At 35.2% G+C, this 27,148-nt stretch overlaps 3 protein-coding genes and 1 non-coding gene across 4 annotated transcripts; 3 read left to right on the top strand and 1 right to left on the bottom strand.

Moving 5' to 3' along the window:
- The first annotated feature begins 2,462 nt into the window (after positions 1-2,462).
- On the top strand, positions 2,463-5,348 carry LOC126719192 (uncharacterized). The gene has a single exon (XM_050421773.1). The coding sequence runs from the start codon at positions 2,463-2,465 to the stop codon at positions 5,346-5,348; it is 2,886 nt and encodes a 961-aa protein (XP_050277730.1).
- Positions 5,349-6,650: 1,302 nt separating this feature from the next.
- LOC126716941 (uncharacterized) lies at positions 6,651-11,700 on the top strand. Its single transcript, XM_050417993.1, has 7 exons — positions 6,651-7,103; positions 8,269-8,387; positions 8,511-8,576; positions 8,740-8,937; positions 10,137-10,255; positions 10,447-10,552; positions 10,788-11,700. The coding sequence occupies exons 1-7, from the start codon at positions 6,851-6,853 to the stop codon at positions 11,421-11,423; spliced, it is 1,497 nt and encodes a 498-aa protein (XP_050273950.1). The 5' UTR covers positions 6,651-6,850; the 3' UTR covers positions 11,424-11,700.
- A 2,663-nt stretch (positions 11,701-14,363) lies between these two features.
- On the top strand, positions 14,364-20,665 carry LOC126716940 (F-actin-capping protein subunit alpha). The gene is made up of 10 exons (XM_050417992.1): positions 14,364-14,556; positions 14,744-14,859; positions 16,191-16,280; positions 16,852-16,916; positions 17,507-17,668; positions 17,875-17,953; positions 18,136-18,213; positions 19,277-19,351; positions 19,431-19,466; positions 20,246-20,665. The coding sequence occupies exons 1-10, from the start codon at positions 14,451-14,453 to the stop codon at positions 20,351-20,353; spliced, it is 915 nt and encodes a 304-aa protein (XP_050273949.1). The 5' UTR covers positions 14,364-14,450; the 3' UTR covers positions 20,354-20,665.
- A 521-nt stretch (positions 20,666-21,186) lies between these two features.
- TRNAE-UUC (transfer RNA glutamic acid (anticodon UUC)) lies at positions 21,187-21,258 on the bottom strand. Its single transcript has one exon. It is a non-coding gene; the product is annotated as a tRNA-Glu (tRNA).
- Positions 21,259-27,148: the final 5,890 nt, after the last annotated feature.

Raw genomic sequence — 27,148 nt, 5'->3', positions numbered from 1 at the left:
CTGATTGGTAAATTTCTCACGTGCAAACCGTTTAACAAGAAGGCAGCAAAAAACACATTAAGGAGAGCCAGGGGACTGGACGATAAGGTGCAGATGGTCGATGTAGGACAAAATCTTTTCCAATTCAAATTCAACTCAGAGTTTGATTTGGAACGGATTCTTAATGGAGGTCCCTGGTCGTTCGACAATCAAATGCTCTTACTTACGAAATGGAGACAGGGGATGAATGCGAATAACGTCCGTCTAAACCATGCCTTTTTATGGGTCCAAATATGGGATGCACCCTTTGACATGGTGTCACCCAAAGTAGCTATGGAGGTGGGAGGTAGGTTGGGCAATGTAGTGGAGGTAGAAAAACGGCATAAGTAGGATGACCCTAGCTATTTCATGAGGGTAAAGGTAGCGTTGCCGATCTCAAAACCTCTAAGGCGTGGAGGTGTCTTAACAGGTATGGACAGTGCGCGACATTGGGTAACTTTTAAATATGAGAAGCTCCCTATGCTATGTCACTACTGTGGTGTTTTGGGGCATGATTTGCGCCACTGTGCTAGCTATTTTGCTGCATCAAAGCAAGGGACAGAGGTTGAGCTTCAGTATGGGGATTGGTTGAAAGCCACTGGGGGACGGAGTCGGTCACCAATGAAACATAGCGCAGAGCAGGATCATATGCCAAGCCCGGAGAAAGGAAAAGATCGAGGGGATGTTCACAGTGGACGGTCAGTGGGTAAATCCAAGGAGATGACGGCGGAGACTACTACCAATGGATGCCCTAAGGAGGCCGAGAGGCACGAGAATGGAGACGGCGCGAAATCAGGAGGAGTTACGGATATTCAGTTACAAAATTCTGAATTAAAGGCAATAATGAGGGCTGATTTGGAAAGAGTTGAAAACAATGATATGGGGGGAAGTAACGTAAATGTCAACTTGAAAGCTACAATGAAGTCGAATAAGGAAAGCAATGAAGTGAAGGAGACAGACAAGGAACGTACGGAAGCAAAGTTAAATGCGAAAACTATGGAGGACTCCACCCATACTGTTCACGTGGACGTTACCATGCAGGATGGGCTGGCTAATCGTAAGCCCAAAGGCACATGGACTAGGTTTTGTAGGAAGGATTATGGGCCTAGGGAGAAAGAAAGTGGAGAGCAACATTCAGTGTTAGGGAAACGGGTGCTTACAGACACAGTGGGCAATGATTATGATATGGATTTGGAGGCTCACACTGGAAAACGAGGTAGAGCAGAATCACATGGAAAGGGTGGAGATGAGATATCGGCGAGGGTGGCGGATCACCCTTGCCAGACGCAATGAAACTACTAAGCTGGAACTGCCAAGGGCTTGGGAACCCTTGGACAGTTCAAAGCCTTTGCCAGTTAGTGAAGGATCAAGCTCCCATGGCGTGTTTCTTGATGGAGACAAGACTAGATAAGGAGGGTTTTGATTTTTACTGTGGTGACTTGCCTTTTCCTAACCGTATTGTGGTGAAGAACCCGAACTCAGGAGGAGGTATAGCTTTGATATGGAAGAATGATGTGCGTATGGAGTTGATAAGCTACACTACTAATCATATATTAGTCAAGGTAATAGAAGATGACGACTTTGGGTGGTTCTTATCAGGCTTCTATGGGTGGCCTGAAGCTTGCCAGAAAGTTAAATCCTGGGAGCTTTTGCGCCATATCAGATCGGTGGTGGACGGCCCTTGGGTTTGTATAGGTGATTTTAATGCCATCCAAAACTCTACAGAGAAGTTGAGCAAGAGACAGCCCCAATACAGCCAAATAGATGCATTTTGTGATGCATTGGACTATTGTCAGCTTCAAGACTTGGGATTTAGAGGATACAAATATACGTGGAGTAATAAAAGGCCAGGAGATGCAAACACTAGATTGAGGCTGGATAGGGCTATGGCAACTATGTATTGGAGAGCGAGATTTTCTCATAGCTCAGTGACCCATCTACCTCCTCATGCCTCAGACCACCTTCCCATCCTTTTGCATGTCCAAGGCCTCAAGAAGCTTAGACAGACGGGTCAGAGGGGATTCAAGTTTGAGGAAGCTTGGTTGTTGTCTGATGAATGTGAGGGAGTGATCAAAACAGCATGGGAGAAGGGTAGTACTAATGCCTCGGGTCTGGGCTTGGCAAAACAAAAGATTGCAACATGTGCAGCGGAATTACAAGCATGGGGTTCCTCCAAGGCCCAACCCGACTCAAAGGAGATTAAGAAGCTCCAAAAACAGCTTGAAGAGTTGAATTCAGCAGATCTTACAGAGGATAGCAGATCAGAATTTCTAATGGCTAGTAGGAGTCTCGATGCTTTACTCCTGAAGCAAGAGATTTATTAGGCACAAAGAGCTAGGCTTTCTTGGCTAAAACATGGAGACAGGAATACAAAATTTTTCCACTCTAAAGCATCCCAACGAAGACGAAGGAATTATATTCAGAGCATAAAAAATGATGAGAACATGTGGGTGGAAGAGGTGGGGGATATTGCAGGGGTGGCTCAAGTTTATTTTGAGAAGTTGTTTCTGGCAAGTACATGTGGGAGAATAGAAGAATGTCTTGACACTGTAACTCCAAAGATTACTCCTGATATGCAACAAGTGCTGAGCAGTGACTTCAGTGCGGAAGAGATCAAAACAGCATTATTCCAAATGGCTCCAACAAAAGCACCTGGACCCGACGGTATGAACGCTCTCTTTTATCAAAAGTACTGGCATGTTGTGGGTGATACAGTAGTCAATGCAGTGTTAGATTTTCTAAATTTTGGTCATATGGTACCTGAAATAAATCACACTCATATTGTCCTAATTCCCAAGATTAAAGCCCCTGAAAAAATATCTGACTTCCGCCCTATTAGTCTATGTAACGTCATCTATAAAATAATCTCCAAGGTACTAGCTAATAGATTGAAACAAATCCTCCCCCACATAATCTCCCCAACCCAAAGTGCTTTTGTTCCTGGTCGCCTTATTACTGATAATTTTTTGGTGGCATATGAGACACTACACACGATGAATGGCCGTAAAAAAGGAAAGAAGGGCTCCCTTGCACTTAAATTAGATATTAGTAAGGCTTATGATCGGGTTGAATGGAAATTCCTTCGAGGTATTATGGTTAAAATGGGCTTTCCTGAGGCTTGGGTGGATAGAGTGATGTGTTGTGTTACTACACCTACTTTCTCTATTCTGATTAATGGGAAGCCATATGGCCATATTACCCCATCTAGAGGACTCCGTCAAAGAGATCCTCTCTCACTTTATTTGTTCCTGTTATGTACAGAGGGCTTCACTTCACTATTACAAAGAGTTGAAAATGAAAGGAGAATACAAGGAGTGTCTATATGTAGGCGAGCTCCAAGAATTACTAATTTATTGTTTGCAGATGATTCAATGATATTTTGTCAAGCCAACCAACGTGAGGTTCAAGAGATTGTGGAGATTTTGCAGGTGTATGCTGGGGCCTCAGGACAATGTATTAACATGGAGAAATCTTCCGTGTTCTTTAGTGGCAATACACCAATGGAGCAAAAACATTGGATCAAAGAATCATTGGGGGTTAAAGAGGTAATGAAGTTCGACACGTATTTGGGCCTGCCTACGTTAATAGGCCAGACAAAATACCTCTCCTTTTCAAACCTCAAAGAAAGGGTATGGAAAAAGCTTCAAGGTTGGAAGGGAAAGATGTTATCTAGGGCGGGAAAGGAGGTGTTGATTAAGGCCGTTGCTCAATCTATTCCTACGTATTCCATGGGGGTGTTTCAATTACCCAAGAAGCTGTGTGATGAATTGGACTCAATGTGTGCAAAATTCTGGTGGGGGCAGGTGGGGGATGAGAGAAAAATACATTGGAAGAGTTGGAGTAAATTAACAGAAGCCAAACGGATGGGAGGGATGGGTTTTCGAGACCTTAGGACTTTCAACCTTGCCATGTTGGCAAAACAACGGTGGAGGTTAATACAGGAGCAAGAATCGTTAATGGCAAGGTGTTTCAAAGCCAAATACTTTCCACGGAGTCACTTCTTGGACGCCTCTGAGTCACCAGCCTCTTCCTATGTGTGGAAGAGCATTATGGCAGCCAAACCAATCCTGTTAAAACGGTGCTACTGGAGAGTTGGGGATGGCTCAAATATCAGAGTCCTATCAGATAGGTGGATCCCAAATCACCCGACAAATAGGGTGATTCACCCACCAGGCGAGGAGGAGTGGGAATGGCGTGTCTCAAAGCTTATAGACCCGGACCTGAAATGGTGGAGAAGAGAGCTAATCACTGAAAAGTTTCACAAGGAGGATGCTGATGCTATTCTAAGAATACCGCTGAGTCACAGACACACTTTGGATGCAGTAGTATGGCAACACAACAAACAGGGAGTGTACTCGGTTAAATCCGGTTATCACGTGGCGAGACAAATCCAGAAAAATGAACATGTAGCAGAGACTTCCACAGGACCAGTTGGTGGCAAAATTTGGACAACACTGTGGAAAACTAATGTGCCTAATAAGATCAAATTGTTTAGCTGGAGAGCTTGCCAAGATATATTGCCTACACGGGAAAATTTGGTGCGAAGGAAAATTATAGAGGAAGATGGTTGTATGCTCTGCTCTGGGGTGCCTGAAACAGGGGTCCATGCCATATGGGAATGTGCAGTTGCAAAGGATGTATGGGCGGGGTGTGTGGTAAAACTACAAAAAAGTGGTCAAGGCCAGCTGGATATACTTGAATTATTCCATGAGATGACGAATAGACTGTCCTCAGCAGAGTTTGAGTTATTCCTAGTTCAATCTTGGATGATTTGGAACCAGAGGAATGAGGTGGCGCATGGGGGGAAAGTGAAGGATCCAAGGTGGTTAAATAAAAGGGCTAGGGAGTTCTTGGATGAGTTCCATCAATCACAAGAACATCTTCAAGCTCCAACGGGTCCATCTGGTGCAACTGAGAGAGCCTGGCAACCTCCTCTATATCCAGCTCTAAAGCTTAACTTCGACGGCGCGATTTTTGCGGACTTGAACTGCTCAGGAGCTGGGGCGATCATTCGCAACGAAAAGGGAGAGGTGATGGCTTCAATGTCCGCAAGAGGTCCTCCCATTAATGACAATGAAGAGGCTGAGATTCTAGCATGCAGAAAGGCTATGGAGTTTGACATCGATGCGGGTTTCACAGAGTTGATTGTGGAAGGAGACAACGCTGCGGTCATACAAGCTATCACGTCTTCTACGGCAGCCCAGTCACGTCTTGGCCATATTATCCAACATATTCAATGGCTGGCGCATGGACTTGGATGGTTAAGATTCGTGTTAACAGAGATGCAAACTCAGTGGCGCACGTTATGGCTCGGTATGCTAAACATGTAGAGGAAGATATGTTTTGGATGGAGGGTGCCCCTCCACTAGCTCTTAATGCATTGTACCATGACTATTCTCAGTTAAATGAATAAAAGCCATCGCCATTTTCAAAAAAAAAAAAAAAAAAGTAAAAAATGAAAATTATTAAGAGAGAGAAAAATATATTATCTAAGAAAAATAAAAAATATAGTTTTTTAATAGATCTATTTATTAATTATGTTAGTGTATCATCCTACTTCGGTTCAGGTGTCTTTTCATAATGTTTGGCCGCTCTCTTATCCTTATCCACTTCCCTGCACCATTCCCTACAACATGGGCCCTACATTGATATTTATGCACAAAATGATACTTCTTTTCTATTGAAACTGAAAAGGATAGCAAAATTATACAATTTTTTTTTTATATCTTTTTCACAAGTAATAATGGGAGTATTTAGTTTTATTGATCGAATTACTTGAAAATCATATTATTCCAATCAAATTTGCTACATCAGCAAATTATGATAAAAAATAACAATTTTTTGTTGTTGCAATAAGGTTAAAGGCTTAGTAAATTTTACAACAATTTAATTAATTACTATTTGCCACGTCAACATATTATATAACTTGTTGTGTATGTAACATTCTTATAATTTTTTGTGTTTCTAATGTTTCTTAATACATCTATATATATATATATATATAATATAGTCAATACCTTTGAGGTTTTGGTTAAACTAGCCAAGTTCAAGACATTTCAAAACTAACTAATTTGAACACTAATCACAGTGACAAAAGCAAAAAAAAAAAAAGAGTAACAGATTAGATACTAAGTTGGTCAATTTTAAAAATTTCATGAACCAAATTGACATTAGTCCAAATATCGTTAACTATATTTTAACTCCCAAAAAAATATATATAGTAAAAATCTCCTATATTTATCATTATCGATATTAAAAAAAAAAAAAAAGACAAATTAAGTTTTAAATGTTAGCCAAGTTTAAGACATTTTAAAATTGACTAATTTAAACCCTAATCACCATGACAAAAAGCAAAAAAAAAAAAATGAGTAACAAATTAGAGATTAATAAGTTGGTGAATTTTGAAATGTTTTAAACTTTGCTGGCATTAATCCATACCTCATTAACTATATTTTATCCCTTCAAATAAAAAATACAAAAAAAAAATCTCCCTAGACTTATCCAATATATTATTAAAAAAAAAAAAAGGAAAAAAAAAGAGACAAAACTATTATTGGACTATTCGTGCCCAACAAGCGCCAAATATAAAACTAGTGAAACCACACTATTGTTGGAATAGGATTCTTATTGGTGCTCACAGCATAACCCCAAACCCACCCACACACTGTCTCTCAAAAACCCTTTCCTCTCCTTTCCTTCCTTCTTCTATTCAAAGCACAAAGCACAATTTGGTTTTCCTTCCTCTCCTCTCCTCTCATCTTTCTCTTCTCTCTCTTCTCTCCTATGGTTCTTTGAAATCCCTCGCTTTCTTTGTGGACAAAGAGCAGCAGCAATGGCGGTGCAGAGGTTAGAGAGAGGTGATTTATGGAAGAGCAAGGCAATTGCTTTGCAGATCCGCCTCAGGGACCGTTTCAGAGTCGCCGTCGACCGCCGCCGCCGCCTCCGGGAACTGCTTTTCGCCGGCGACGGAGACGGAGACGGAGACGACGGTTGCTTCTCTTCGACCGTCGACCGGTGGCTCCGACGGTTCAGAGATTTCCGCAGGGAGTCCCTGCCTTCTTCTTCTACTTTCTATCGCAAAAGAGGTATTTTTTTCTGATTCTGGGAATTTGAAAAGAATATGTGTGATGGTAATGGTGAACGACATTGATTGGTGTAGCTCAAAGCTTTGAGATTAAGGCATTGTTGTTATGGTTTTGGTGTAGATTTTTGTAAGGATTCGATGCTCGTTTGAGCGACTTGTTGGCGGCTCTATGTAAGTTAGGTAGATGGATAGTTAGATTAGTTATGGATATTGACAATTCATGGCCAAGAGCGTTGTAGCTAGGTGGTGGCATTGCTTGGTCTTCTTTATGAAGATTGAATCAAACATTTGAATTCTCAAATTTTACTTATTTATCAATATGATTCAGGTTTTGGCGTAGTTTTTGTAAGGAGACGATTCTCGTTTGACTGAATTATTGGCAGCTCTATATACCCATATGGATAGATAGATAGATTAGTCATAAGATATTGACAGTTCATGGCCGAGAGCTTTGTAGCTCAGTGGTGGCATTGCTTGGTCTTCTTTTTGAAGTTCGAATCTAACAATTGAATTCTCAAATTTTACTTATTTATCAATATGATTCGGGTTTTGGCATAGTTTTTGTAATGAGTCGATTCTCATTTGACTGAATTATAGGCAGCTCTATATACCCATATGGATAGATGGATAGATTCATGGCCGAGAGCGATGTAGCTCAGTGGTGGCATTGCTTGGTCTTCTTTATGAAGTTCGAATCTCCCCTTCCCAGTTGTTGTGACAATTGAATTATCAAATCTTACTTATTTATCAATAATGACTCGGGTTTCAGCATAGTTTTTGTAAGGAGTCGATTCTCGTTTGACTGACTTGTTGGCAGCTCTATATACCTATATGGATAGATGGATAGATAGATTAGTCATAGATATTGAAAATTCATGGCTGAGAGCATTGTAGCTCAGTGTTGGCATTGTTTGGTCTTCTTTATGAATTTCGAATCTCCTCTCCCCAGTTGTTGTAGCAATTGAATTATCATATATATCTTGACAATTCACCTTTTGATGATAAGGCAATAAAGTTCACAAATTGAATTCTCTATTAATAAATATGGTGTTAATTTGTGCAGTTGACTAATTAGTGATCGATCATAAATTTACGTAAAATATAAGAAATATTGTTTAAAAATAAGTATGTTTAAATTCTGAATTATGAAATCCAATTTGCCACAGTGAGTAAAGACTTCAATGCTGAAGAAGAGTCTGTTGTTCTTCGCATGGTTCAAGCCGTGGCTCTGCCTGTTTTGGGAAACGTTTGTCATGTGTTTATGAACGGCTTAAATCATGTTCAGGTCAGTGAATTTGCATGGCATTCGATTTTTTGTTATACCTCTCTACCCAGTTATTCAATTCTTCGGTTGGAATGTTGATGCATGCAATATTTGATTTGGGTTATTGTGTGGTGTTTGTCGCAGGTTTATGGTTTGGAAAAATTGCATGATGCGGTGCTGCATAGACCCAAGGACAAGCCTCTTGTTTCGGTATGAACAATTCAACTGATATGGATTTAATTTAAAATGTATTTTTACACAATTTAGCTTGGCCTAATTTTGCAACTATGTATAATGCCAATGTCCAATTTCCATCTTGATTTAATCATTGAATAATATTGTATGGTTTGAAAGGGAATTTTATGTTTTTCAGGTCAGCAATCATGTTGCTTCGCTGGATGATCCGCTTGTTATTGCTTCACTGCTTCCACCGCATGTTCTTCTGGATGCGCAGAACTTGAGATGGACACTTTGTGCGTCTGACCGATGTTTTAGCAATCCCATTTTTTCTACATTCTTTCGATCTGTCAAAGTCTTGCCACTTGCCCGGGGTGAGGGTCTTTATCAGAAGGTATTCCTCTAAGCATGTCTTCGGTTAGTCAAGATATTGCACTTTTGTTTGATGCTGTTAGAAATACTTGGTGGGTGACTTGTATAGATTTATTTGTGGCAAGGGATTTTGTCAAGAGGGTTCTGTTTACAATATTTTTTCTTGCTTCTTTCCTACACTTGCATTGATATGATAGACAACAAGGTTATAAATTCTTCTTTTTTGGGATAAATAATGATTTTTATTTTTTATTTTTTATAATGGAAAAATGAGAGTCAACCAAGTATATAGGATGTATGCAACTGGGAACAATACAATCAAGCTCGCAAATTATAATGACTTATCAAATCACAAATCTAACATGGATAATAATTTTCCACAACAGACATCCAATTTCTTCTTTTTTTTTAATTTTATTTTTATAACGTAGGAACCTTTCTAAAGACGAGCTCTTTGGAACTCGCCTTTGAGCAATAAAACCTATAGACTGACCCCATCCTCCATAAACCAGTTGTTGGGTAATTCAATGCCATTTGCAACAGACATCCAATCTAACATGGTTTTAAAGATGAATAATTTTAGATCCGGCAAATACCATTCAGAATCCTCAAAGCATTGGTCATTTCTCTTCCTCCAAAGACACCACATTAAACAATGGGGGAGCAGCCATCCAAATAACTTCATTCTGGTGACGAGCAAACATTTCTTGCCAACAAACTATAAGTCAACAACCATCTTCAGCATTACCCAATAAACTCCAAACAATGCGAACGCCATAGACCACAACTTTGTAGCAAGGTTATAACTCATAGGATACTAGCCAGTCTTAGATGAGAGTTCATCTCTTCCCATCTTTGCATGCGCACATGCACTTCTACATTTTTTTTTTCTTAGTTTTTGAATATGGTGTTTGACAGTTTGAGGGCTTAGCTGCTTTTTCACACAGCTTGGAACCTTTACACCTTATATGCCCCACATGTTGACTTGTTTCTGATTTTAAATGTGGAATTATTTTTAAAATAATTTCTGCTTGAAATACTGAAGAAGGATGTGATTTGCAGGGGAGAGAGTATCCACCAGTCTCATGAGATATATAAATGACTATATCGTTTATGTTAATTTGACATTTCAATACTCACTCTAATATTTTTTTTCCCCTCATAATGTTAAGCTATGTGATAACTATTTTTGTGTTCTCATCTTGCTTCATAACTACTCAGGGCATGGATATGGCTATTGCAAAACTAAATCGTGGTGGGTGGGTTCACATCTTCCCAGAAGGTGGTCGTTCTCGGGATGGTGGAAAAACCATGGGGCCTTCCAAGAGGGGTGTTGGAAGGTAAGGGTCTGTTGGAGAATTTTTTTTTTTCTTTATTTAATTTCTTGAGAGATGGAGACACAGAGAGATGTCTTTTGTTCTGTTAAGTTTTGGCACTTGGATAGCAGCTGCTGCCAGTTGCAAAGTTTTATTTGCTATTTCCTCTTCTTTGAAGCATGAATATTTACTATTGTGCACTCATACCCAAACAGGTTAGTCCTGGATGCAGACAATATTCCCATGGTTCTTCCATTTGTACATACTGGTATGCAGGAGATCATGCCAATAGGAGCTAGCGTCCCAAGGATTAGGAAGACGGTAAGTCGTCTTACTGGTAATGTCTTGTTAGTGGAAGATTCTAAGCAACAGGCACGCCAATTGTTATCAATACATAGTAGTTTCAGACCATCGTTGCCAAGCTTGAATTTGGACTTCACTATTTCCCCCATTTTCTAGTGTAATTATGATGGTAATCTTAATGGCTATGAAAATAATAATGAATTTGCAGCCACTGTCACTGCTAACTTATTATCCATATGCGTCATATATGTAGGTAACAGTACTGATTGGGGACCCTATCCATTTTGATGATTTACTCAACGTGGAAAAAGAAGCACATGTATCAAGAGGAAAATTATATGATGCTGTAGCTTCAAGAATTGGTCATCGATTACATGAGATGAAAGCTCAACTTGCTGAATTAGCACTTGAACAAGCTATGCAATTACAAAAACAACCAGTACAAATTACAGATCGAACAACTGAGTTTTTGCAGCAAGTTGACTGGGATTCATTTGGGATGGGAGGCTATTTATCTTCTGAAGATGATTCTTTGTTGAGGCAAGAATCACACAACCTATCAAGGATAGATGATGCTACTTGTCATCAAGGACTTGCTTCTTCCCTGAGACAAGAGACAAAGATGCAACCAAAGCTAAATGTTACCCATACTCAAGAGCCTGCTTCAAGTGATCGGTGTTTCAAAGTTGGTTTATCCTGTGGGAATGGACTTGTGTCGAGGATGCGTGGTTATATGGACCCAACTGAGCTAATGGGTTTTGCTGCCAGCGGCTTATTTGTGAATCTTAGACAAAAGGAGTTTTCTGCAAATTATAGAGAAGTTGGCCCCTTAAAGGCTTGGAAACAATTTTTGGAAGATAATGTGTTCCATCAGTGGAACCATTGCTAACACTATGAGTGTAGGAACTGTTGTAAAAATTTATTGTTAACGATAATTTTAGTTAGGCAGATGGAAATTTAAAAATGTTACAGTTCATTTTTTGTTTTTTCCTTACAATAAGTGGAGGGAGGATATTTGAACCTAATTTTTCCAATAGAGATAATTAGGTATTGTCACTGAGTTACGAGGTACTTGGAGAGAAATCTTATGCATTGTAATTTGCGAATTGACTTTCATTCCTTTTTTATAAGCAAGTATGCAACATCTTGCATAAACAATTTATATCTTTAAATCTCAGGGTTGACCTGGGATTTTTTTTTTTTTTTAATTCAACAGTAGAATGGAAAATGAGGGATTTGAATTTTAAATGTTTTCATTGAAAATATTAGAAGTTCTCAATCAGTTGAACTATGAGACTCTTGATAGTATATATATAGAAGTCATTGGCTAATGAATCTCACGTCTACATTTAGGGTGGTAAATGAATCAAGTTGTTTATAAACCACTTAGGATCAAATTAAGAAAAATTTTGTTTATGTTCGTTGTAGCAAATAAGTAGATCAAGCTTAACTTTAGGTTCAATTATTAAACAAACATAATTCAAACATAGTAATGTTCTCATGAATGTTTTCATGAGTATGAAACTCGATTGAAATACATATGATATTATTTGTTTATAAATATACATGTACAAAAATATACTTAAATAAAATTGATATTGAATTATGTAAGTTTTTAAATAAATTTAAAAAATATCAATCACTAAAAGAAAATTATTCATAATTTAAATAATCCATTTTCGAATAAAATTTATTCATAATTTTTAACAATAATGTATCCTTTTTATTTTAGAAATTTATAAATGAAAATTATTCTATTTAATAAACTCAAGTTATTTGTGCATAAACTCGAACTTGTTTGATTAAAAAAATAATAATAATAAAGAATAAAGAATAAACTGGAACATATAATCTAACTTGATAATGAGCTCAAGCTTGCATTGTGTTTGAGATAAAATTAATTTTTAATTAACATCTTAATCCTTATATTTACCTTGTATGTTAACATAGTATTTACATTTTTCTTAATAATCTAACATTCAGTACCACAAAGTATAGCTAGTTGTATAGTAATCTTATATATATATATATATATATATATATATATATATAGACATACACACATACAAACTTAATAGATATGGGTAATGGGATGAGGTCTTCACCCTCCACTTTCCATGATGGGGCAAACTTCCTTACCCCATTCTGTCTTGCCCCCACAAAACTTTATTGTGTCAATTCGTTCCCTACCATACTTGTAACAATTTTTTTTTTTTTTTGGATAAAACTCATTTGATCAATATAAATATACTTGAAATTATAAATAAATTTATAACAACAAATAAAAGTAATTTTTAGACAGCACTTAATATTCTTATTTAGAGTGTTTGATAAATTAATATCACAACATTGCTCTCAATGTGTTTGATAAATTAATATCACAACATTGCTCTCAATGTGCTTCTCCACTTTGTCATTTTGCTCTTATTTTATCATTCAATACAAACTGTCCATATTTATGAATTATCAATCAAAGATATTGAAAGCTCTCACTCTTTAGCATCTCTTAGCCATTGAGTTTTATTACCCCTTAGTCTCTGTTTATACTTTTACTCAACTTACATTTCATCTACTCTATTTTAATCCTACTTAAAAACGAAAGTCTAAATTTGTATGTATACATGTATAAAACTATACAAAAAGATTGTTTGGGATCCGTTTATTTTGCTGAAATTGAAAACTTTTTACTGAAAGTACTATAAATAAAGGTAAAAGTTAGCTAAAATAATACAGTGGAACTTACGAATAGTACCAAAAAGTGCAATGGAGTTCATAAATAATAGCAAAAATAAGATTAATAGTAAAATAAGCTGGTTTTTTTAATTTAGAGCCAAACGCATACTAATATAGATTTGAGAATGGATTATGTAAGTTTGTAAATAAGTTCACAAGACATCAAGTTACTAACTATAATTTTTTTTTTTATAGTAAAAAAATATTAACAATATACAAGATTGGTGTATCTATTTCTTATAGGTTTAAAAACAAAAATCATTCTATTTAATTAACTCAAGTATCCCATTCTCTTTTGGACAAAATCAAACACATTTGATAAGAAAATAAATAAAGTTTACACATATTAGTGTGCATTTGACAACCAATTATAAGCTAATTTCTTACTCAAATTATCTATTGTTTATGAGGCTTACACTATTTTTTTTTGTCTCTGTTTTAGTTCGATAAGAATAAAATGCAAAACTGACTCTCTAAGTTTCTTCAAATTTCATTACAGTTTTCTAACTTTGTTTTTGTTAATTTCAGTCCTCTAACTTTCAAGTTTATTCAATTAAGGCTTTTTTATCAAATTTTGTTATATGTTGTGGTTAATTTTTCAATTTTATAAATTTTTCTTCAAATTTTTTAAACTAAAAAAATTCAATTAATAATTGAAAAATAATTTCCAATTTTTTTTTCAAAAATTTTTACCGAAAGTTAACGGAAAGACCTTAATTGAATTAATCTAAAATTTAGAGGACTGAAATAAACGAAACAAAATTAAAAAGCTGAAATAAAATTAAAAAAAGTTAGAGAATCAATTTTGTATTTTAGCAAAATTAAAAATAAACAACCATCAAAATCAAATGCAGTATAATAATGGAAAGCAATTTTCGGCCCACACAATCACGCTCAACACAAAACGATACAACACCTTTTTTTTTTTTACACTTTACAGATCTCACACCACGTGGGTTTGATTGCTTACCTCTGTGGGACCCAAACAATCTCGTCCGTCCATTTCTCTAATCATACATACCCCACCAAACCAAACTAACGGTCCCGATCAAATCCTGATCCTCTTTCTCCCCTCTACAACAAACACACACAAACAAAACACAAACCGTAAATTCAATTCCTTTTCAAAATCTCCCACTCCCAAAACACAGAGAGAGAGAGAGAGAGAGAGAGAGAGAGAGAAATGGCGGACATTGAAGAAACAGAGCTGAGCGACAAGCAGAAGAACGAGATTGCCAAATGGTTCCTTCTCAACTCTCCTGTCGGTGAAATCCAATACGTTGCCAAAGGTCTTTTTTCACTCTCTCTGTGAATTTTTTGATTTTTGATTTTTGATTTTTGGAATTTGGATTCGCATTGGATTTTTTCTTCTGCGATTTTGCAGATTTGCATTTTGTTCTCTCTGTGTGGTGCTGATTAATTGAGTGTTTGTACATTTTGGAATTTTCTTTTCGTTTTGTTTGGTTTTTTTGGTAGATGTGAAAGCGATACTAAACGACGACGCATTGTACAACGAGGCAGCTTCGGAGGCGTTTCCGTTGTACAACAAATCACATATGATTTGCCTCGGAATGCCCGGTCGAGCCGGCGATGTGAGTCTCTGAATTTTAATGAATTGCTCAAAAATCTTGTGTATTTTGTCTGTGAGTTGTTTGATTTTAATTTTAGGGTTTCATTTTGGTCATTTGCATTGATAGTTTACTTTTAAAGAGTGAATGTGATATCAATTTGAAGAATTGTGTGTGTTGGGCTTGATGGGCATTAGTTAGTTGTTTGAGTTAATATAATTTTGAGTAATGCTGCATATGCAATAATTTTCACAATAATGATTTGCGGGTAACTGGGAATATGGGCTCATCGCTAACATCATTTTTTTGATTCACCAATTAGAACTTGCCACATTAGCAAGTTGTGTAAAAGTGGGTGAAATAGTTGTTCATAGATTTATTTTTTGGTAATTTAAGTGTTATAGCAAGTGGGGGAGATGGAATTTGAACTTTGGTTCTCCTTGTAAAGGAGACCAAACAATGCCACTATAAATTTTTATTACAAAAGAGTTACAAAATTGATGTTTTTTCTAAGTTTTTTGAGTCATGTGGACCATATGGGCTGCACCATGTGAATTCATGTGGAGCTTGCAACTTTTAGGTACCACAAGTTAAAGTTTGTGTCTTAATGATAGTAAAGTTTGTAGTGCCTTTTGAATGGGATCCTCTCCATTTTACTTGAAATTGAGCCATGAAATTGATCCATTCCAAATGGAGAGGCTCCTAATAATACTCTTAGCATCCCAGTTGTTAAATTAGGATTTAGGTTTTGGCATCACAATTTAAAATAAAAAAGAAAGAGCATTTAATGAGTGACAATGATTTTAAATGGTCAAAATTTCATATATGCCATACCTAAAAAAATAAAAAATAAAAATTCATATATTCCACTTGATTTTATTGAACTATGCTTTCCTCTTCTTTTCTAAATTAGGTTCTGAATTTCAAACCAAATTCCAAATTGGCGTGGTTAGTTTTTTAGGCCATTTAGATCATATGGACCCCACCACATGAATTTATCATCTAAAGCGTGCAACTGGTGGGTACTTCACATTGAACTTGGCACTACTCTATAATTGACCTCTCCAGTTTGTAACTAAATGATAGCAAAATTTGTAGCACTCTAGCATCTTAGTTGAACTAGGATTTAGTGTTTTCATTGCTATTAAAAAAAAGAGAGCATATAATGAATGACAATGTGATTAAATTGTGGAAAATTCATATATGGTATATGCCAATTGAATATATTGAACCCATACTTTTAATTATTTATCTTTTTTGGTCTATCAAATCATGCTCTGAAAAATCTTGTTTTTAAATTAGGTTCTGAATTTCAAACCCAATAATAATATATTTAATCCACTGCTGTCATGCAGGTACTGGTAACATCATTCGGTGAACTCAATGAGAAGGAGTATCTTGAGCCTAGGACTGCCCAAGTTGCTAAAATTGACCACATTAAACAAGTAATTAATGTCTTGTTTTCTTTGCATTATTTTCTCTTGAGTGAGTAGGATATTAACCAATATGCTAAGGAACATTCAGGTATATTGCCTTACTTGAGCCAAAGCTTAAATCTCAAAGCATAGCTCAGTCTCACTTATCACATACTACAAAACATTGTTATGTGAAAGATGATATTGCAATCAATAAGGGAAATTTTGATGCCGCAAATTAGTTGTACTTAATATCAATGGATTTCATAGTTCTAATCATAAATATTTTAAACAAATTACTATGGAGGCAAACATTTCAGTGTAGTTGTTAAATATATTTTTCTAGGAATTGCATTATGGAATTGGTAATTATGGTCAAATGTCTAATTCTCTGTGATTTCTGGTGAAGTACTTAATTAATTATGTCATGTACTCATGTTTGTAATTAGATTGCATGGATTTTGTTGGAGCATGTTATATGCATCCTATTCTCTCTGTCTCTCTGGATTTGGTCAAGTGTTGTTCTCTAACTTGTGTCAGCTTTTTTTGGGTAGAATTTGTGTCACCCATTATATTAAAATAACATGGTAAACTGGTTCAGGTTTGTACAGGGGCAAGACCGGCTCTGGATGAGGAACTTCCATCTGCATATATAGAAGAATTTCGGTATGCGTTTGTAATCTCATGGATTGAAATGTTTTTGCATAATATTTATCAGATTGCTTTTCAACTGAAGTAAGTATCTGGCTATTAAATTATAAAAGATTTGAACAACATTAGTGACTTAGTGGCTTTGATGCATTCTTGTTGGACATTTATAATACCAATAAGTTATTTTTTCTTGAGTACTTTTAGCCTTCACAAGGTCAAAATAGCTCCTATTGATTGTTACCCCCAAGTAACTACTTAATTTGTCAATTTTTAACTCACAGATATTCTTGCTGCACTCAAATAGACAAAACTATGACTATGAAGGTTTTTCATGGTCCAGGAATTGTGATTTATCAAACACATATTTGCTGTGCATCATGATATTGACCATGTGGGTTTTTGGTATTGTGGAACCAGAGTTATGCTATTAATTTGTAACATCTCTTTAGATTCACTGTGGTGCATGCTCATTTATATTATTACTCGAGGAAGAGAAATATAACCAAAGGTTATGGCAGCAGAGCACACTGCCCACTTCCTTCCAAATACACACGGAGACATAAGACGAGACTGTTGCTAATAATGTCATTTTTTTTTCTTGACAGATGTGCTGTGGACATGGAAATACTTAAGTATGTTGGTGAAGCTTATCCAAAAGGTATCTGCTCAGTTTACTGTACAAATGGAAAAGATGTAGAGGGGCCAGGTTCTGATTTTGAGCTTGCTGTGGTGGTTTCCGCTACTAGACTTAGTCCACAGAATTTTTGGTGAGTGAAATTTGTCACATGACAATACAGTATTTCTTTTTAATGCTCTTTATTTGGCATCATGGTTCAGATAGGCCATAACTACATTGTACCAACTCTTGGTTTTCTGTGTCTCTTTGTACCATGCCTTGTCCTCATCTGTTAGAATCTAGAGACTTGTAGATAAGGATTTTTCAGTTTTTAATGTTTTATGGCACATTTTTTAGTAATGGAAGTTGGCGCTCAGTGTGGAACATTGAGTTCAGGGATGAAGAACAATTACTAGAACTGAAGGGCAAACTGCAGGTATTTCTCATCAGCTGTGCGTGTGTGTGTATATATATTTTTTATAAGTAAGAGATCAGCTGTGTATATCTATCTTTTATACTCTTTCTGTTTCTATGAAATTCAGACTGCATTCATTTTTATTGAGCTCATTTAAACCTACAATAAAATTAAATTTTCCATGTACGCTTCTTCTGCACTAGGTGGGTGCCCATTATTTTGAAGAGGGAAATGTGCAATTAGATGCTAAACATGAATGCAAAGATTCTTCAATAATTCAGGTTAGCACAAATTTACGTGTCTATCAGCATCATTTATATCATTATTTTTTACTGTTACTGTTATTTCTATGAAAGCTCAATTATGCATGATTAACTAGTGCCCTTCCTCTTATCATAGATGGTGAGATTCTTTTCTTTTGACTTTGTAAATGTTGACGTTAAGAACATGGTGATATGGAAGCAATAATTGTTTATGACTTGGCTTGTTAAATTATCTATTCTAATTGAATGGGAAAGGGATCTTCTCTATTTGAAATGGATCTGTTTCGTGGTTCAAATTAGATGTTACAAATCTAAAAATGGATCCAGTGTCACATCATTTAAAATTTTAAATGACATGGTAGACTATACACTGTTAGATTTAGGAAATTAAATATTAATTGTGATTTGAGGACTTTGTAACTGTTCCAATTGAATGTCCTCGGTAATTATGAAAACCATGCTAGGTGAAAAGCTTACATCAAATCTTGTTTGAAAAGTTTTATATATGTGTGTGTGTATTGAAAAGTTTAGGGATTTGTTTTGAGAATGTTAGTTAGATCTTTCTTGCTTTGAGGAATGTCATTGTTATTTAGCACTTTTGAAATTTGAGGAAAAAGAAAGTTTTCTGTGATTTACCTGCATAGTTCTGTTCGAAAAACCATTCTTTTCTTTCTTTTTCTAAAATAAATTTTAAGCATTCTAATTAGGACAGAGTTTACCTCCAAATGGGTTTAAAGGAAAATTCCTCCAACTTACTACTACATGGCGACTCAAACGACCACCGATGGGTACATTTAGTCACTTGGCCTATTTAATGAGTCATGTGATTTGTTTATATAATTTAAAAATTCATGTGATTTAATACATGTGCATGGTTTTATGAATTGCAACATTATGAGTTGGTGGATATTCCTCCAAATTGGTTTAGAGGAAAATTTTGTACTTCCAAGACTGTCCAATTTTGTTATGATATTTTTTATTTTCTTAGATGATGCTATATGGTTATGCCTGCTCTAATCATCTAATTCTGCTCTCTTTTTTCCTATTACCTATCCTATTCTTATGTTCATATTTGTTTCAGTCTCCTGATGATTGTGCAATTACGATAGCCAGCATTATTCGCCACCATGAGACAGAATACTTGGCATCTCTTCAGGTTCTTTACATCCTTCTTCTTGTTAAATGGTTTATTTTCATTTTTTCAAAAGTCCTTTACTGACAGTTATAATTGACAGGATTCCTATTCAAATTTGCCGGATACCACTTTTAAGGTACTATTTTCTCCCTTCAAATTTAAAGTTAGGTTAGGTTCTTTTTTCTTAGGACCACTTCTTTAGATCATAGGCATGTGCATGAACTTGACAAGGGCTAACTGCTGTTATCATCCAACCAGTGACAACTCTGCTTTTGGACTACTACTTTTTTGTTTGTGCATTACTTTTATCCTCTATTTGGTTCTTTGGAATTGATGGAATTTGATAATAAATTGCATAAATATAATTTTTAAAGAGAAGATGCTTTAAATATTTTCTTTGGTTTATTTTAGAACAGATCTGTAAATTAATCAGTATGTTTCCAACAAATTGGATGGGGTAGAAGTGCCTGAGTTGGCTATTAATATGATAGGTTTATTAGGATCTGAAGCACAGGTATGGTTGGACATATAGTTCACCAATGACTTAAATGTAGATTCAAATAAATGGGCATCTGCTCTTGCAATACTCTGTATAAAGCTTCAGTCACTATATTTGGGAACTTACTGCTATTGAAAAACTAAACGCGAAAGTAGCCAAAAATGTAGAAATTAAGTTATACTGCTTGTGTCTCGATCCTACTCTTACTTTTTGTTGATTACCCTACCAAAAAAATCTTTACTATTACTAACTTAAACTCTTATTATTATTTACTTCCAGAAGCAAGCTATAGTATTTGTTCGATTTATATGGCATATTAGATTTAGTAGGTTTTGTGATTGGTTGACATCCTTTCGTTCTTTCTTTTGTCATCTAGATAGTTTCTAAGTCCTCTAATACGTATAAATTCAATGCAGGATCTCCGGAGAAAGCTTCCAGTTACTCGAACCCTATTCCCATGGCATAATACCTTGCAATTTAGCCTGACAAAAGACATTACAAAAGAACTAGGCATTGGAAAGTGATGGTTGCTGAAGGTGTAAAAGTAAAGATAGCGTAACAAGTTCCCCCTGGTTTTAGTTTGCTGCGGGATTTGTGCTCTACCATCAGAGTTTCGGGCCTCAGTTTTATTGCGCTATACTGTACTGTACTGTACTATTGTTTATTCTGATGAGATGTGTATAGCAGGAAAGGGTTGCAGTTGTTTATCATTTCTTATGTTTGTGGAGAACGATGACTCATTTGTAATTATAGTGTATAATGTTATAGTTTGAGCAATTATTTTCCCTAAACATTTGAATGAAAATCAGACGACAAAGAACTCATTGCTGATTGCACACCCTCGTTCTCGTTCTACTAGAAATTGCGCTACTCCTTTCTTTTTCATATTTGATATGGCAATTGGCAACCTGAGTATAAAAGGAGTTTAACAGTGGAATCGTAAAACAAGAACTGATTTTGACTAGAGGTGTTATTTTTAATCGAAATACTTACACACTCCTCTCCTCTCTCATTAAGGTATAGTAGATTTACGAAGGGAGAAGAGTGTCAAACCTGAAACAACAAATACCTTGGTTAAAACTTTCAAGTTTCAACATGATCATTTCTATTAAAAAATATTAATAATAATAAAGCTTTAATATGATGGTATAATTTTATAAATCAAGGGATTAGAGTTTAGAACCCACCAGGAAATGTAGATGACAAAGAGCTCGGAAAACAAATTGCAGGTTACTCTTTTAGCTGGTTTTCGTACGGATGGACCAAAAGGTCTTTTTATTGAATAAGCAAAACAAAAATTCCGTGGACAAAAAGGTCTTTTTATTGATAAAGAGAAAAAACAAGTAAAACCAAAAATTTCCATTGCCGGGAATCGAACCCGGGTCTCCTGGGTGAAAGCCAGATATCCTAACCGCTGGACGACAATGGAATTTTATTGATGATGTTGTTCTAAAAATCCATATATATATCAATTTACGGAACATTAAAATTCAGACAAATACAAAAATTTACTAATTATTTAATTGAAATCCACTTTTTTATCCAAGATTATTTTATAAAGGTAGAGTCCATTTTTATGAAAGTTTTTTTTTTTAAAATAATATTTTTTTTCTCTCGAAACCTCATCAAAATTTTTGTGGTTGATATTCCATATCAAAATGATTATTATTATTTTGTAAAGGTTATCAATATGATAAGCTTTAACTGTACAATTTATGTCAAAACTCTACAATGAAATCTCACACTGTAGAAAATTTTACATTCTTAGAAGAAAGAAATAGATCATTAAACTGATCTAAGTCATTCATTAACTTTGATCTGCCCAATAATGTGATTTATATTTACTTAATTTCCTATTCATGGGAGTAAAATAATGTTAGAATGATGAGTTTTAAAATATATACTATATTTAGATAAGGTTGGGTCTAGTGTTTTCTTGTGCACTGAATCCATTGGAATGTTATCACATATCAAATATTTGACATGTATTAGCATCTCAAAAGATTTAATGTGCAGGAGCACTAGACCTAAGTTGGATACACACACTAGTTAAAGGTCCATGCGTTGCACGGTTTTATTATAAACTTATAGAATATATATTTTATTTGAAAAAAAAAATTATTATAAAGAAAGGAGTAAGTTGCATTTGTGTAACAGAAAATATGTAAATAAATAGGTATCACTACAGAATTTCGAATTTGCAATGAATGTGATGAATGGATTAAGATTACCTGCCCATCTACATATGCACGCACGTTCTTGTACAATTCTACTCTTAATTGTGGTTGTTTGTTACATATAAACCTTTTTTGAGGGTATTTACATATAAACCTCAGTATTTTTTCTTCAATAGTTGTATATGCATCAATTATGAATTGTTGAAAGAGTCGACCACCACAAAGTATTGTTTGTCCTTCATTTCTTTGGTGCTGAATCCTATAAGCATAATATATGATTCCTCATTGTTAAGTGAATTACAATATGAGCATTCAAATGTTGGTTTTCCAAAGTTCCATCACCCATGCTTCAAGAGATATTCCTGTTTATAATTTTTAGTAAATATAAGAAAAGATTGATTACTTAAAATATAAACTTTAGTATTTAATTCTTACTTCTTCTTATATTATTGATGTCATTAGTGTTACAGCTTGTACCCATTTGCAAATCTTCATTAGTGCATTGTTGACCTGCAAGAAAAGTGTGAGGCAGCGTATAAAGTATTTTCTATTTCTATTGAATTTAAGTAATTTTTGTAAGCACAATATATTCTAAGATATCATCATGTCATCATTGTCATCTAATATTATTTAGAATTTATTTTTAAAAAACAAATGATTTTCTAATACTTGCATGAATCCTAAGGGGTGTCCGAATCCTAAATATAGTTGCTTCTCAAGATTTGGGGGAAGGGGTAGCACATTTCTTTAGGGTAGGGTTCACCTAGTGGAACATCCATCATAAAATGCAGGGTCCATGTAATATGAATATGCAATCTGTAACAATTCTCAAAGCTAAAAAAAAGTACTAAATATTAAATTTAATGAGACACAAGATAATATAAAATTTAATGATTGATAAAAATCATGTTTATCCATATATGATGATTGATTAAAAAAAAAAAAAAGACTAAAAGGACAGATTGCCTTCATTTATAGGTCAAAGTAAACAACTCTAATTAAAAATTAGTTAGCCAAAACTATTTCAACAAAAAAAATCATATTGTTATGAACAATTTATCATAAAATTTATATCAAGACATGCTTAATAATAACCTAAAAAGAAGATTATTCTCTACATCAAAATTGAGAGGTTGAAAGCAACATATCACCATTGGAACCCATGTCATAAAAACACAACAACCAAAAAAAAAAAAAATCACAAACTTAAGGAAATTAGATTATGCAAAAAGAAAAAAAATATACACAAAACCTATTCAATTTAATGGAAAAAAATTAAAATAAATAAATACATTCCTGCAAGGTTGTAAGTAGAAGAAGAGCAGAATAGAAAAAGAAGAACCGTGTGGAAGTGTCAAAACAGTAGCAACATCCTTCTTGCAAGCATTCAAAAACTATAGCAAAAGGAAGATAATCTGAACTACGAGTTGCTGAACAAAGAAAGAAACAAACGACCTATTCCTCGTAAGGATGTGCACAACTCAGGTTGTGCAGATGGAGGCCAAAAATTTTAATCAACCTGCCAATGGCGGATTGGGATTTCGACCAAACAATCTCTAAATCTAATAGGCCTATTTAGGATCTTAGCAGTTTTGACTTGGTGAGTTAGATTTTTTTTTTGGATAAGAAGGGGCTGGCAAATTCAATTAACTAAACGAAATTATTTTAAATAAATTGAATAATTGTTTGCTCCCTCTAGTAAAATACGAAAGAAAAAGTTATCACTTCTATTAACAATAATTATAAATACTACATTATTTTTTATTTGAATGATTGAAATTTTATCACACTTAAAAAGCAAAACATCTCAAAATCTAAAAATTAGACTTATACATATAGTAAGATTAATATCAAAATCGTAAAGAGAGGAGAAAAGTGAAATGAAAAAAAAAAAAAAAAACAAATATAAGGAAAGAGATGAGAGGAAAAAAAAAAAAAAAGAGTCATAAGTAAGGTAGAGTTTTGCAACATGTGACGGGTTAGGAATATCTCAATTCGCTATTCAACTTGACCCATTAATTTATTTGTCTAACATGCCAATCCAACCCACCTCACTTAATGGACCTGCACAAATTAGGCTAGGTTGGTGCCAGTCGAGGGGGTGTGAGTCTACTTATAAGAGGTTAAGGCTTTGCTCTAGTGCATTGGAGTCAACACAATTCGAACAAATGGCTGGTTTTTAACATGTGTCTAAATCGTGTCAATTCAAGTGCACTGGAGGTAAGCTGAGTCTCTCATAGGATTGTAAATGAGATAAGATGAGTTGAGCAGAGAATTAAAAGTTTTGTTCGTTTAATTTTTATTCGAAGACGAGCGAAACTTGAGCTCATCATCAAGCAATCTTACACATTCAATAAACTACAATTATTAATTAATATCATATGAACCTAATGATGCACAAAAATCAGTAAGCTGGAATACTTCGGGTTATAGTGATGTTGTAGGTCCTAAAAAGAAAGAAAGAAAGAACTGTCAAGGGTAACCGGTGTAACCCGACCAAGGACCCTCCAACGGTTAAGTCAGTTTTCTCTCTAGAATACAAGGATGGGGAAATATTGAATGGTTGAACTTACCTTGGGTGAAAGGGACTTGCTCCTTTTATAGAGAGTTTAAAGTTGGTTTACTTGTTCGGATCCACCACCATCATGGGTGATGTGAGTAGTTAATAGAGAAAATGGGTAAATGGGGTACGTGGAGCGAATTACAGGGAATTCCCTCCACGTTTTAAGAATAGTACATCATGGCAGATCATATGGAACTTTAAGAGAAGTTCTTGTAGAATTCACCAAGTGTCATCTGGTCATCCATGCCTCTGTGCCATGGACGACTAACCTGGAATTGGATGGTCTTATTATAAAGGGACTTGTTCTATTCCTGCACACGATGTCATTGTTTGGCTTCTCTTCTTAAGGCTTTATGGATGTGGTTTGTTTGTGGACGACCACCATGGACGAACTTTCTTAACTTGAGTCCCCATTAGAACCTATTCACAAACTTACACAATTAAATTTAAGTCTATAAAACTATATTTATAGACAAGTATTCATATTCGAGTCACGTGTTTATGAACTTGTTCACAAACATATTATTATATTTGAGTTTAACTCGTTGAATAGTCAAGCCTAAACAAACCATTTATAGATAGCTTGGTCCATTCATAGTGTTATTTTTTTACCTGTTTAACAAACCAACCTAATTTAGACTCATTGAAACATAATCAGGCAAAGTTACGAAACCCGATATACAACCACCCCTAAATTTACCCAGCAAAAACTAGCTATAAAACGAGTTGCCTTCTTAAGCTTCAGTTTTGGTCATAGGTCTTAAGCAAAACTTTTGGGGCAGAAGTGGTTACATCTAACTGTGATTGTTGCCTGAAAACAAAAATTTAACTGGGATATCTTGATTTTGAGCTTGGAAACTACTTGCACATTTGTATACAGGATTTGTGTGTTGTTTCTAAAAGGTAAGCTTTAAAATGAATCGTATACAGGAAATATTAATGTTTAAGATAAAGAGTAGACAACATTGAAGAACAAATTCAAATTGTAGAGCGTGAGTTTGAAAGGCTAGGCCTTGGTCACCGGACGATGGTTAGTCGTGGTGTTCATACGGAAATAAACTATGCTTACTCGAGAAGTTTTTCTCCTCGGTTCAACCTGGGAGGCTCTGGTTTTTAGCCTTTTTTTCCAGCCCCTTTTCCGGATTGCTTGCTTCTCCTTTTATATTAGCCTGTATCCCTTATCCTACGTCTACGTGTAGGTTCAACTTTCCAGGACTGATACTTGAATTGTAAGGACTCAGTTCGTGACGGTCCCAAAATAGTATTGGGTTCGCACGTTGAGGGCCCAAACAATATACTTTGTAGAGCGTGGGTTTGAAAGGCTAGGCCTTGGTCACCGGATGATGGTTAGTCGTGGTGTTCATATGGAAATAAACTGTGCTTGCTCGAGAAGTTTTTCTTCTCGGTTCGGCCTGGGAGACTCTGGTTTTTAGCCTTTTTTCCCAGCCCCTTTTCCGGATCGGCGTTGATAGACAAAGAACCCCTGGACAGTATGGCTATAAAGGACGAAGGGAAAGCTGCTATTACTGCCATTGAATACTCTGCACCTGACAGAACCATGCTCTTCAGCTTTTACAACCACCCTCAACCACTTTGGGCATGGGTTGATGGGACAAGTATCAGTCCTGGAAAGTCGAACCTACACGTGGACGTAGGATAAGGGATACAGGCTAATATAAAAGGAAAAGCAAGCAATCAGGAAAAGGGGCTGGGAAAAAAGGCTAAAAATCAGAGCCTCCCAGGCTGAATCGAGGAGAAAAACTTCTCGAGCAAGCATAGTTTATTTCCGTATGAACACCACAACTAACCATTGTCCGGTGACCAAGGTCTAGCCTTTCAAATCCACGCTTTACAAATTATATTGTTTGGACCCTCAACGTGCGAACCCAATACTATTTTGGGACCGTCACGAACTGAGTCCTTACAAAAATATTTGCCAAAATAAATAGTGCAGCTTTCTCTCTCTTTTCTTTGACCATGAAAAAAAAAAAAAAAAGATTTGTGATTTTAGTATTCATCAAGTAATAATTCTTTTAGTTTTTATTGGGTCCTTACTAATGTGATTTAAATATATATATATATTGGAATTTTGTATGTAATTATTTCTATGAAAAAGACAAAAAGAAAAATAAAACATAGTCGAATACTAATTGGATGAATATATCCAAAATGCCACATCATTATTTCACATCAGCAAGTAATACAATAACTTACAAAAATTTTTTTTTTGGTGTAAAATAATTAAGAAAAAAGCATTATTTAGCCGAAAAAAAGTCCAATTATAATGTATATTTTCTTCTTCCTGAAAACAAAGTAATGCAGATTGGTTAAGAGAGAATAAAATATTTTAATATTTTATATTGTTTTCTCTTTTCTAGTAAAATTAAGATTTATTTGCTTTTGTAAGTTCAATTAGAATCCTTTTCTTAATTGAATTAGAACTTTAATTATTTTTTTCCTAATTAAGTTATTTTTCCTTTCCCAAATAAAAATAAGTTTATTACTCCTTTTCCTAAAAGGACTAAGAAAAATTATATCCCTATAAATATTCTTTACATAGAGATAAGTTTGCTAGTGAA

This window comes from Quercus robur, chromosome 3 (genome assembly GCF_932294415.1).
Source record: "Quercus robur chromosome 3, dhQueRobu3.1, whole genome shotgun sequence".
NCBI classification, from domain to species: domain Eukaryota; kingdom Viridiplantae; phylum Streptophyta; class Magnoliopsida; order Fagales; family Fagaceae; genus Quercus; species Quercus robur.
Note: the sequence above shows the minus strand (reverse complement) of the source record. Positions and strands in the feature narration are given on the sequence as shown.